The sequence below is a fragment of the Mycteria americana genome, chromosome 3, assembly GCF_035582795.1.
Source record: "Mycteria americana isolate JAX WOST 10 ecotype Jacksonville Zoo and Gardens chromosome 3, USCA_MyAme_1.0, whole genome shotgun sequence".
NCBI lineage: Eukaryota > Metazoa > Chordata > Aves > Ciconiiformes > Ciconiidae > Mycteria > Mycteria americana.
In genome coordinates, this window is record NC_134367.1 from 131111599 (window position 1) to 131124788 (window position 13190).

Here is a 13190-nt window from a genome sequence, read left to right on the forward strand (position 1 = left end):
AGAAAACATGACAGAACTCACTACAGAGAATCTGCTTAAGCAGTTTGACCTTTGAGCATCCAGGAATTGTAAGGAATTTACTAATCCTTTACATAGTCAGAGAAGAAACTGAGCTAAATGCTTAATTTTATGCTGAAAACAATTCTTAGCTTTATTTTTCTGTTTGGGAGAAGCTGGTTAACAGTGTGTGCAAACAAAATTACAACTGTCTTTTCATACTGGATTCTTTTCCGCTTTGCTCAGTGAGACTATTGCACACTATCACTTTCTTTCCAAATACCGTGCTGTACAGAGGACCTTATGTAGTAAAGTCTGGACTAAACACTAGGATCAAGCTGAGCAAAGACAGGAAGATGTAGATGTTGCCCTTATTGGACGCTCTCATTTTGAGTTTCTCCAACACACCTTCAAGGACGCTGGGTCTTCATCATCAAAAATCACAACAGCTTTTGAAAAATGCAGGGTTTGTGCAAATGAGACTGGAGGTCTTACAGAGGGCAAAGGCCAGTCCAGCTTCCCTGATTAGTATCCTAAATCCCAGACTCTGCTCCACAGGCATATGGCTCCAGCTCCAGAATCTGAATCCCAGTTTCAAAAGTGAGGAAACAATTCCTGTTTGTTCTACTGCTTCAATCAACACACCATATTAAAATAATTATCTAGGCTAGTTTCTGCGTTTGTTTATTACTTTCTTACCATTTGATGTTTCCTGTCTTGATTTTAAGCTTTCTGCATAAGATACTGCCTTTAGATTTCTGCTTGGGTGTCATGGAGATGTCAGAACCTAACCAATACCAGCTAAAATACATTCCAAAAGGCTGGAGAACATCAGCAAGTGGATGCTACGTGCTGATCTTCCTGGAATGTTTTTGGTGTGTGTAATCGTCTCAAGGTTTAGTGTATTGCGTTATCTGTATTCTTATTTGCAGAGGAAGGTGTGGTGGAATGTACTGTTCAAACAGACTGCTGTCCTCCATCCTGAGATAATGGAACTACGAAACAGAATTTGTGGTGGTGCAGGCAGCTGCCAATGCGATATGCAAACAATGATGCAAGTGCAGATCCAGCGTTCTCACCGGGTGGCTCCTGCACCTTCCCCACCCAAGCAGCTGCGTAAGCTCTGTTTCCATTTTTCAAAACCTGGAGTGAAAAATGTAAATGAATCTCACAGCCAGAGTCACACGACGGTCTGAGCTTCACCACTGCTATTTGACACTGAAAGTCAAATCTTGGCAGGCAGATATGAAGATTTAAACAGAGGTGGCACGGTTGCTGTCTGAACCCTCAAACAATGGGGCATGTTGGTCTCCGTTATTCCTGTATGAGTAGCATTTGCTACTTGCAGTGAACATGTCAAACCTAATACCTCACTGAAGTAAATCATTTGGCATAGAGAGAAACATGTTTAGAGTAAACTGTAGTTGACAAACACTGAGATTAGTTACCTCCATCCACACAATGCCTTCATCCACAGAGGGTACTTCTGTGGATGTCAGAGTTCCCTTACTCTCACAGATGCATTTAGAAAGCTCCCTCTCTTGCCTTACTGTACAGATACTACACTGTGGGCCATATGTTCAATTCATTAACCAGAGTCTTAAGCCATGGAGCTTCCATTAATAGGAGTGCTTGATGACAAGCGATTACACAGTCGCATCCTCATGTAGCCTTAGGTCTTAGCTAAAGACCCATATTTCTTTGAAAAGATTGCTTTAAATTAGGTAGTTAAGAGCATAGCCATCACTTAAGGAACTGAAGGAAAAACTGATACCCAGCCATTTCCTGACACCCGGTTTTCCTGTCATGCAGCAGCATTTTTCACTACAGAAATTTTCTTACTCACCACTCCCTTGTGCTGGTAATCAAGGGGGCTCTCCCAGCATACCCAAAGGAAGAATTTGCCCCATTTATTTAAATTCATTTTAGACATTCCTCTAACCAAAAAAATCCAAGCCTTATCTATCCTAGTAAAATCAAGTACACCCAGGAGCATTCCTGAGCAGTGGGGTGCAGTTAACACCACAACTAAAAACTGCTGCAATGCTTCCCAGGGGGGCCTTGGCCCTCTCCAAGCAGCCGGCCTCCACAACCCCCCGGCACGCTCCAGGGAAGGGAGAAGGGATGTTCCAGGCCTTGGGCCGGCAGGCAGCCTGCACGCAGCCACCTGCATCCGGCGGCTGTGTTTACTAGCACAGAAATGGGCCAGCTGGCCACAGTGCCTGGGAATGTTCCTCAGCACTTCTAATTCACCGTTACTGAGATGGTCTAAGGGGCTGGAGAACATTTAGTGCTCTGCACCTGACAGATTCAGGAGCAGGCAGTATGCTGCTGGAAGCACTCAGCATCTCACCAGCAAGGAGCCTTTGAAGACGACTTCCTTTGATTCCTGCTGAAGCCAATAGGAAGATATTTTAATGGTGTCTGGATCCAGCTGGACCAACAGACTTTTTTTTCTTTAATACGTAAAAGACATTTGCAGTGCTGAACCCTCAGTACTCAGTTTTGCTGTACTCCAGTTGAGCCAAGGATTCACCAAACAACCACCCCAAACCAACCAAACGCCCCACAATGAATATTAATAAACACTTACAAGTCTCTCTCCTGAAAGAACTTCCAGAAGTTTGATGAGCATCCTTCCATCGCGAAGGTCAGTGTACAAATCTGTAATTCTGCATGATACACGTGCCAAGTGGGAATTAACCCACTTTGTGAAAGTCTTCTTCTGAACTGCCTCACGTTCATCTGTTAGGAAAACAACACAACGTTACTCAAAGTAAATCACAGTTCATGTACCTACATGAAAATGTGATGTTCAAACATGTCTAGTATTAAATGAAAGGTATGGCTTGTCTTTGTAGCAGAATAATTGAAGAAATTGGGACTTTTCACTGAAAATCCACCTTTCTTCCTATTTTATGACATTGTCTAATGTTAGTGGGAATTTTACTGAGTTACTATCTGTTAAATCTGAAGTATAGATTGCAGACTTACTTGCTGCTCAGATAAGCAGCTTTCTCAAGGTGTGAAGTGTCTGTTGTAGAGCTACAGTGTAAAAGCCACTTTGGACTCATCAAATTCTCCAGTAATTTGATCAAGAGTTATCTCCCACCACTGGAAGAACGGGCCAACTTCTGCTCTCAAATACACACATAAATCCACAACAGATCCCCTGAAATACCAGAAGTCACTCTGGATTAAGAGAGATACAAAAGAGAGCAGACACCAAAGCTTCCCATTTACTTTTTTCCCTTCTCATTACAATATTTATTTGCACATTCAACATTTGTAGCTGTATTTACACAATGTCAAGATGAACTTTTCCATAACTGCATGCTTGAAGTAGACTTGCATTTATTTAAACCCATACAAAAATAGGTTCTTTCCACCTTCCCTTCCATGTCTTTCACAACTGTTTAGACACGAAAACATTGGCTCTCTTAAGAGCTCTCTTAATGCACAGGCTCACTCCAGTCCATGTTAATTCAGAAACTCCTAAACAGCTATCTGCCAAGCCGAGAACTCTCAGACAGAAAATACTATACATCTTTGTGGTTAAATTCTTTTGCCAAGGGCTTTAGATGAAGCCCTTCCTTGTTAGCAAAAAGTCATTTCACTGAGCTGGGAACTACTACAGACCAAATTTGTCAAAACACAGGTGCTCAAACTTGGACTCCGAAGTCCATAGTTAGACATATGAATGAAAGCGGTCTGCTTTTCCAAGCAGCTGAGCATCTAAGTCTCCCATCGCCTCTTTAAAGTTGTTGGCACGTTCAGAAACATGACATGAAGACTGGTAAATCCTAAACCAAAACGTAGCATGTCCAGCTCTGAAAACTCCAAGTAAGTCCAAGCAAGTCTAAGAAAACTCCAAGTTGTTTGAAACACAGAAGATGTTAATGATGGTGCAGATCAACGCAGAGTTTATACCTGACTACCCAGGGTTTCAGTGGATGCTGTCCTTCAAAAGGAAGGATGTGTCCCCTTCCTGGCAGTGCAGCGTGGTGGGGGCACGATCCCAGCACATTCATAACCACCTACAGCCTCTACACCCACAGGACCTTGGGGACAGCAGCAAAAGCCTGATCTTGGTGACAAGGAATGACAAAGAAACTGATGCTGAAGGGGATAGAAACTTGGGAAACAAGTAAAAGAAAAAAGACAGTAAGAAAAGAAATCATATAGTAGAATGGTGGTAAGGAGGAGGAATCTGACAAGGAGTGGGAGAGCAGACCAGCACTTTAGTGGCAGTTTGCCCAATTACATAAACCCCACCCTAAGATTTCAGTTCCTCCCATGTATTTCTGAACTTATTCTTGCTACCCATGTGGTAGGACGTGACCAAAGCTAATGCACTGAAACGGTCCCATTTGTAACAGCTTCTACCTACCTAGAAGGTGTGAAATTAAAAAATGGGGCTTGGAAAGATGTAAAAGGTGGGGTTTGTGATAAAACAGCAATATGCTTTCAATGAACTGACAGTTTGCGTTACTCGTTTGTCCTCACCCTGCATGAAGCAGTGGATTGCTACGATATAGGAAGCGAACAGGAAATTAGCAATAACTGCAGCTTGCCTTCCAGTGCACCGAGAGGAGCCAACTGCAGTTTCTCAAAAGCGGCAGCGCGTGCCCCCCTGGCTGCCCAAACCTCTGGCCCCTGCTCTGCCCCCCACGCCGCCAATGCCACGGGATGCACGTGCCCCTTACTGCCAGAACACCACAGCGTCAGGAGCATGGGGCTCCACTGTGCATTGTTAATAGGCACTGTGCGAAGAGGAGAACGGCCCGTTCGTTAGAAAGTCCAAGCCTTGACGCAGCAAGGCAATACTAGAAAAATAAATATTGCCTTTGCAGTCAAAAGCTTCAGCGTCTCCTAACCACATTGCCGTACCAGTGGTGTAACAACATAGCTTGTTCAATCTTGGACCAAAGAAGAAAAAACCCAGCGCATCTGACTAGTGGAAATAGTTGTCTGTCCAAGTAATGATTTAAATATAGCGTCTACTAACATTAAATATATATTTTATGAACTATTTATAGGAAGTTCCTGGGAATGCTGCATGGGCATATCTGCTTGTCTAGTAATCCATGCTTTTAGTTAAAGTAGTTTTTTGAAATGAATCACAGAAGAAAAACCTTGCAATAGTTGGTGGTTTTTAAAGAAAATTCCAACAGAAATTACCACATCTCCCTTCGCCAGCTTGAACAAGCCCCAAAACAGCTCAGCAAGTTTGTTCATTTAATCCCTGTAGTCTCTACAGAGAAGCACAATATTCAGAGATCCCTGTGGTTACATTCATTCTGAAGAGAAATACGGATGTACAGGATCCTAAAAATAGAGTTGGATATAGAAAATATTATGTAAAACAAAAAAGCTATCAAATAGTATCATGAAGCCATCCATTAAAGACAGTCTTTGGTCAAAAGTTATTCGGTTATCAACAATCCTCCCAATTTGGGATCATGATAAAAGTAATGGGTGAGAAAAGAACATCCACGGGGTTTTGGTAAAAGACAATGAAGGGTCAGAGCCTAATTTTGAATAGATTAAAGACATGACATGGGAAATGCAGTAATGTGCCAAGTCAGGTTGTGAAAACTTTGGTGCCGTTGTATTAATTGATACCAGCTTAGGATCTTCCTTTGTTGAAAGGAAGTCAAAAGAAGTCAACAGATCAGCTGGCTCCAGGCAGCTCTTTCAGGAGGGGGAAGACGGGTCCCTCCTGTGGACGGCACCGACGCAGCCCCGGGGTCACTCTCCCAAAAAGGCTTCCCCACCCCAGCACAACTGGTGGCCCTAAGAGAGGACGTGAAAATGCATTCTTCAGGCAGTGGGGATTCAGGGAAAAAACCCTGAGAAAGTTCCAGTGACTCTTTTTCTTCTGTGTTGCCTCAGCATCCTTAAGCACACCAAATTATCAGTGAGGGAGAGGATGGGAACACAGCCTACAGGATCTCCCCATCTAGGCGGAGGCCCTCTGTGCTTTGGTAGCTGATGCTTGGTGCCGTTATGCATGTTTTCTTTAGTCTAGTTCAAACACAGTTGCTGCCTCTCCCTTTCTGCCTTCCCGTTTCCTCTGTCTTGCTTTCTGTGGTCCTCGATTTCCTGTTTACAGCGAGATGTTGAAGGGCTCAGTTGGTTTTTCTGGCTCCTCACCACCCCGTGCTCACTCTCGTCTTCGCTCCTCTCACCTGATCCCCACCCATCCTCTGCAGCGCTGTCGTCGTCCTCCTCCCTGCTCACCCCACCAGATAAAAATAGTGTGAAAATCTCTACCGAGACCACAGCTGTGATGTTTTCAGTGCTAACTCCACGTGCTGAGCCTACAGTCAGCTCTCCACATGCATCTGAGCAACTTCACTGCTATAGATTCCTCCCATCTCTCCTCCTTTCCTCTGATTCACAGCAAGAAGGGCCAAAAGCAGCGAGATCCCTGGCTGCCTGGGTGCAGCCTCCAGCCCCATGGGAAAACCTTGCAGCACTGTGCAAGAGCCAGGCCCCCACCTGCTCACTGCCAGCTTTTGGGGACAACTGGCAACTTATCTCAGAAAAATGCCACCAGAGAGACACAGCAGCTCTTTCAGTCTCCTAATGGGCCGCTCACCCAGGAAGGCCACTCTTTATCATGCACTTGGCACAGGCGGAGCACAGCTCTCCAATTCCCCGCTGACACCATTAGCGATAGAAACACCAGAGGGGAGAAGGCGCAGCCGTTCTTACACCCGCACCACTTAAATCCTGTTGGGCTCCCACGACGTGGGAAAGCAAAACAAGCCCATTTTGAAAGTTGCGTGGCTGGGGTTGGTCATGTTAAAACCTCTCCTGATTATTTCTACATGGTGTTTCACAATGACTGCAGGTTTTTGCAATGCTTTTACCAACCCTTTCAAACTGATAAACTGTATTTTTCTGCTCTGGGGTTTCAGGTTAAAACATGCACAGAATTAAAACCAATAAATTTTGGCCATACGTTTCAGAGAAAGAAACATACATACAGAAAAGCGGTACTTACAGCTCTGACAATTCGGCTAAGCACACAACTATGACTCTCTTAACGTGCAGTGCTGTGTAAAAACCTACACATTACGGGCCAGGTGCATCCATGAGCGATGACACCAGGGATTTAACATCAGCGATGGGCCCTGAAACACTATTTATGAGTCTCATGTGTTCTTTTTGAGAAATGTCCTTCATACTTTCAAAAACAGTTTTAGATTTTGAAGATTAATTAAAACTAGAGGATATGGGTGGAGCTCCAAGTGTCCTACAGCTTGTGAAAACATTTGTTTCCCAAGGGTAAAGAGAAATGTGCAACATGCAAAACATGCACAGCAGGAAAACGGAAGCTGCTCTAACCCCAGTATTGATAATAGAGAATCCAACTTATCTTGAAGCTACACTGGGAAGGAAATTTCCTTTATGCGGAAACCCCCATGACAATACTACCAGCATACAGCAGCTTGCAAACCCCAGCTCTGTGATTGTGATAAATCAAGGACTGACTTTGTTTAGGAGTTTAGTAAATAAACTGGAGTTTGTACACTGAAACTCACATAAACCAAGGCTGGACAGGATCACAAGCAGGCATCTAGTCCCTTCCCTGCTTGAGGAGAGTAATTTCTTCCTCTACTAATCGGATGAGAAAAAACCCTAATAAAAACATAGTTAACTTTCTGAAAGACCAGAGCCAGGAGGGTCAGTCGCTGAGTCCCCAGTGCAGGACAGCGGGAGGAGGGGGTCACATACACCATCCTCCCTCTGTCACACACTCAACTCTGCTGAGTGAACTCAATAGGGCCGTGCCACAATAATGAAGAATTTGTCTTAACTGCCCTGGAAAATGCCCGGCTGCAGGAGCTGGCCGAGAGAAACGTGGGCCCCCATGACCCCTTTGCTACTCCCACATGCCAGAAAGCGTTATCAGCCCCAGTCCCTTCACATGACCACAGCACTGCTGCTGTGGCGAAGGTTACCTGTGCGGCTGCCCGTTTTCTAAAAACAGCTTGAAGACAATCTGCTCCCTTCCATACTGGTCAAACCACATTTTCAAACAACTGACCTTGAATCCATTTCAAACTGAATGGCAAATATGTTTGGCACAGACTGCTGCCAGCCCAGCACAGGTAAAACGACTTTCAGTGTGCAACAGCTACTGCCAGCCCCTGGACTTCAAAGGCCTCCGCACCCGACCAGATAAACAGCGAAGGGGGTGCTCTCAAAGGAGCCGAAATGCTACTGAAGAGAACAGACAATTTAGAGCACAGAAGGGGAGCTGAAAGGAGCACTGAGTGTCTAGGACTGCTGCCGGGCGCTCGGTGTGCGTGCAGCCGCCTTGGGACAGCCCAGCCTTCAGCGGCACCCAAATCCTCCCTGCCGAGCCCAGCCAGCGGGCAGCTTGCTCTATGCATTATCAATGTTTGTGGATCCCTGTAATATCTCTAGCAAGACAAATTAAGGATGAGTTTTAATCCCTAACTCCAAAAGCTCTGTCTCCTGCAGGTTTACGTCTTTTTTTATTTCCATGCTGGAAGTAATTTTTCCAGCTTAAAATTATTATTTTTTCATTACAGCAACAAACGCAGGCAGTGTGCACCCTACACAGAGCACTGCTAAACACACTGACTTTTTAAACACACAGACTTTTTTAAACACACGGAGCACCACTTTTGCCTATATCCAATATCCACTGCTTCCCAGAATTCCCCAGATCATAACCTAGGTTAACCGTGCACAGAGAAAACAGAGCTTCCTTTCACAGGACAACGTTCCCATTACTGTAAGTTTTCAGGGCGCAGGATATCACTCTATGTATTCTCATAGATGTGATATGGGTTAAAGAGCCAGTAATATTCACAGTTTCACAAATTCCAGCTGTGCTTGAAAGTTTCTAAATTGAGAAAGATGCCTGAGAGAATGCAGATCAGCTGCTGGGACCAGAATGTTGTGATCAACCAAGATTTTATCAGGAAACGACATGAATGCATGTACTGCAATAATCTTCACCACTTGTTATAGTAACAGAAGACCAATACTGAACATGAAATAATTCTAATACAGGTCTAACCTCTGTTGTTGCAGGCAGGCTTGAGCACAGGCTTGTACAAAATATTCTCCACTGTACCTGGCCCCAAGGCCAGTACGTAGACCCCTCAGTGGATCTGACAGGATCAAGTAAGAGCTCCTTCGCTCACTATCCTTGAGAAAAGAACAACTCTGGTGGCTCCTGGTCCTTAAATTTCCTGTCCAAACCGAGGGCCGCGTGCTCAGAGGAAGGCTGGGGACTACCAGCAGCCCTGGCCTGCGATCCATGCCGGGGAGGGAGGCTGAGGTTGGGTTTTGTGTGCTCCTGACAGCCTAGCAGGACCCCACCCTGGTGCGAGACCCTCGGCTGGGACCCTCCGTGGGGCTGCCTGCCAGTGGGGCTGTGTGGCAACACAAATCAGTCAACTGATGCAACACTAAATATAACCCAGAAGGGAAAAAAGCACCTCTGCGTATCTGTACCGATCAGCTGAGGAGAGAAACATCTGCTTGGATAAACACTCACAAAATGATGGCCTTTTCACATGGTCTCCATACACGCGATATTAGTATGTGTGGTAATAAGAAGCCCTGAGAGAACAATGTATAAGCATGCACAGTCAGGCACAGTGTCTAAATTAAAATATACTGAAATCGATCAACAGGGAAGAAAATGATGGAAGGAGGAAGGATCACCCAGTCAGGAGGAGGACTATTAGGTGTCTGTAGAGAAAAGGAAATAACATTAGTTTCTCTTAACATTCAAGTGTCCTATGACTACCTCCCCTTTAGTAGTAAGGCAGTAAAACTGAACAGTGGGTGCCGCCTTTCCCCAGCTGCAGATAACAGGTCAGGACTGAAAACAGGGGTTGATGAAAATGGAAAAAAATTAGTTTACTGTAGAAGACAGAAGTCCATAACACACGTGCAGAGGCAAGCAACAGCCTAGAATGAAACCTGCAGGAAGTCAAACTTACACACATCCTATACAGAAAACATGACACACATCGGTCTGATGCTTAGAAACAACAGGTGAACCTTAAAAAAAAAAAAAAGGCATCTCCTTGATTTTTACTTCAATCTTGTAGACAGTTTAACATGGAGGAATGACTGCAGCTGATTGTTTTGATGCAAGTAGGATGTATTTGTTATGGTTATTTTATGGCACAAAGTAATCTGTGGTGTGACTTCCCCATCAAAAATGGTAAGATTATGCCAAAGCTTTTACATGCTCAAACATGACTTCGACAAGAACTTGAATGCAAATGTGAAAGATGACAAAGCAATGAGGTGATTTTGTTCATGCTGTGTTTAGCTGGTGATTTTCATTAGGAGCAAAATCCTTGCTGCTTTCCCGACTCTGCTACACAGAGACTATTGTTCAGAAGTCAGGGGTGTGTTCAGCAATCCATTCTCTTTTACTAGGAAGCACCAGCCAGCTTCTAAATCCTATTAAATATCTACCCTTCTCTACTAAACATTACAGCATGTGACTACTTTCACTGCTGAAAATGCTCTGAAAAGAAAAACGGGAAAGCTACATAATGCACCATGTGGAAAAAACAATTCTGCTGCTTTCTCTCTTTGATATCACTAAACCTCACTCACACAATAAAATGATGCACAGAACAATGTCCGGTAACTAGCCAAGCATTACGGGGTGTGGAAGGGCAGGTCCCTTCATTGTCTTTATTTTTACACAGAGTTTATGGCATTTTGGTGTCAGCAATACAAAAATAAACCTCCTGAAAGCCAGCTTTGGATTCATGTAGAAGAATGATTATGTTCATCTGCAAAAAGTTGCTGTAAAGTCTCCCACAGCAAATAAATGAAACATAAAAGTCATCCAGGTTTAACAGGAAGAACTCAGCCTATTTAATTTTTTAATTCAGAAGACGAAGATGACATATTTAAGCAGATTTAGAGAGAACATGTGCTCAGCTCTCCCTACCTTGGTGCAAGCTATGTGAACTGCTTGTTTAACTTCAGGAAAACTGGAACACAAAATTGTATTAAGTATCTCCCGCATCACGGCCAGCTCCCTGCAATGGAAAACACCACACCACACAGCCCATTTCATAAACATTAATCGTTCAGCTTTTTTTTCTGGTACTCTAGGATACCAGCTGACTTCTTGTTTTTCTGTATGAAATGCAAAGCAGCTACACAGAAATGCAGCCTTTCTAGTGGACGATTAAAATGGTTTAACACTTCTAGGTACTGCTCTTGGAAACACCATCATCTGCCCTGGTTTCAATATAACCGCTCACATTATTGAAGTCCATTAGGAGAAAAATGTTCAAGAGGACCAAGGCTTGATCTACAAAATTTGGAGAAAGATTTTACAAAACCATTTTTACAGCAAAATAGCAAAAGTACAGTTGAACAAAAGAATAACTTTATGGCCTAATGAGCATGCAGTATAGAGTTTAAATGGACCGCCTTTTAAAAACAGCATGCAAAAGACCTCAGTGTTGTCAGCATTTAACATAAAAGGACACAAATGCCTTATGGCTGATTTGATGTTAGTGGTTTACACTTGTTGCCATTTTTTTGCTTTGCATAAGAGACAAATCACTTCATTAAGAGGAGCATGGAAAAAGCATCGGCCTGTCCCAGGACACTGACCGTGAAATTCCCACAGAAGAACAATGAAAACCTGAGGTCACAGCACTATTTCAAGTACACACAATCTTGTAGGGTCTTTGCAGTTTCCTTTAAAAAACATTATGAGCATAATGCAGGGAAGTGCCAGGAGGTTTTTTTGGGGGGGGGAGGGGGGGGCAGTGCTGTTATTTTTCATACTTGCCCAAACCACTGTCTGATTAGCAGTGTTAGCAAGGGCGAGAGCAAGGCTTGGCACAGGTAGAGAACATGCCAGGTACTTCACTCCATAAGGTCCATCTTATTTCTTCCCGTGTTCAGCAAACCCAGCAGAATGAAAGTTTTTACAGTGGATTCCCAGTTGTCTATAGGAGGAAAAACAAGGGTAGGAAGGAGGAGGATTGGGGTTTTTTTAATGATTTCTGTTGTCCTCTTTTCCTTTCAGCACTCCTCCCTCTTCTCCACAGCTGCAGTTAATTCAACAGTTCTCACACAAGACTACTAGCAATCTGTTATTTCTACAATCCAACTATGTGACCAGACTGGGATCCTCTTTATCTAGGTATTTGGCAATATGAAATTGTAACTGTTAAGCAGACATGAGTCAGGAAGTGATGGGCATCAGGACTCTGCATTCACCGTGAAGACAGAAAACTGGACGCTGAAACCCATCTTTTACAGAGCAAACCCAGGCACTGCGGACAGAAGCTTACAGCGGCACACGCCACCCTGGAGGAAGTAGACCTGCTGGTGGTGCAAGGTCGGACGTAGCCATGAACGGGAAATTCTGATGGGCTATCAAGAAGAAAGCTGCCATTGCGTGGGTATTCAGACACTAGACCCCCACAGGCTGTGGGATCTCCATCCTTAGGGATATTCAAATCTCAACAGGACAAATCCCTAAGCACCCTGATCTAACATTGAAGCTGACCCTGCTTTGAGCAGGTGTGCTGGACCAAATAAACACCTCTTCCAACCTAAAGTATTCTGTGATTCTACGAATTTTAGCAAGCTTAAACAAGAATAGGCCACAAGACTGAACTGCTAGTATTCCCATGGAATCCCATCGAGGGATTTCAGAGAGCTGTGGGATCTTTTCTTTCATCTGAAGCACAAGTTGAGACATTACATGGAGAGAAAAGTCAAAGCTGTGGTATGTTTTGACCATGCTTCTTTAAAAACTCATTGCAATCAGAAAGAAGAATAGATGAAAGAAATGCCAAACCTTTGTTGGTTTCATGTTTAAATCTAATTTCACTTTAACGACAGAAAAGCGTGAATAGAAAATAAATAAATCTATGATGAATGCATTCAAACCTTTCAAAATATTAAATCCTGGTGCTAAGAGATGTTATTATTATAATTAATTGCTGTTAAATTATAATTTTCATTATCACAGAAATATTTTAAATGGAAGAACATGTATTTAAACAACCACTCCACTGATCAGGGATTAATAATAGCTGATTTCATAGCCTTGCTGAACAATGCGTTTAGTTCATCCGGTTTCCATGGTCACGCAATAATTTACTATTGTTAATTGCATGCTATGTTGTAGAGTCAGACGC

The 13190-nt window shown here is 43.6% G+C and overlaps 1 protein-coding gene across 2 annotated transcripts in view; it reads right to left on the reverse strand.

Moving 5' to 3' along the window:
- SPTBN1 (spectrin beta, non-erythrocytic 1) overlaps positions 1–13190 on the reverse strand; it is a 93532-nt gene that overhangs the window by 51523 nt on the left and 28819 nt on the right. For both annotated transcript variants that reach the window (XM_075497031.1, XM_075497032.1), the window contains exon 2: positions 2591–2742. In XM_075497031.1, the coding sequence (XP_075353146.1) occupies positions 2591–2742 (152 nt within the window). The remainder of the gene's footprint in view (positions 1–2590; positions 2743–13190) is intronic.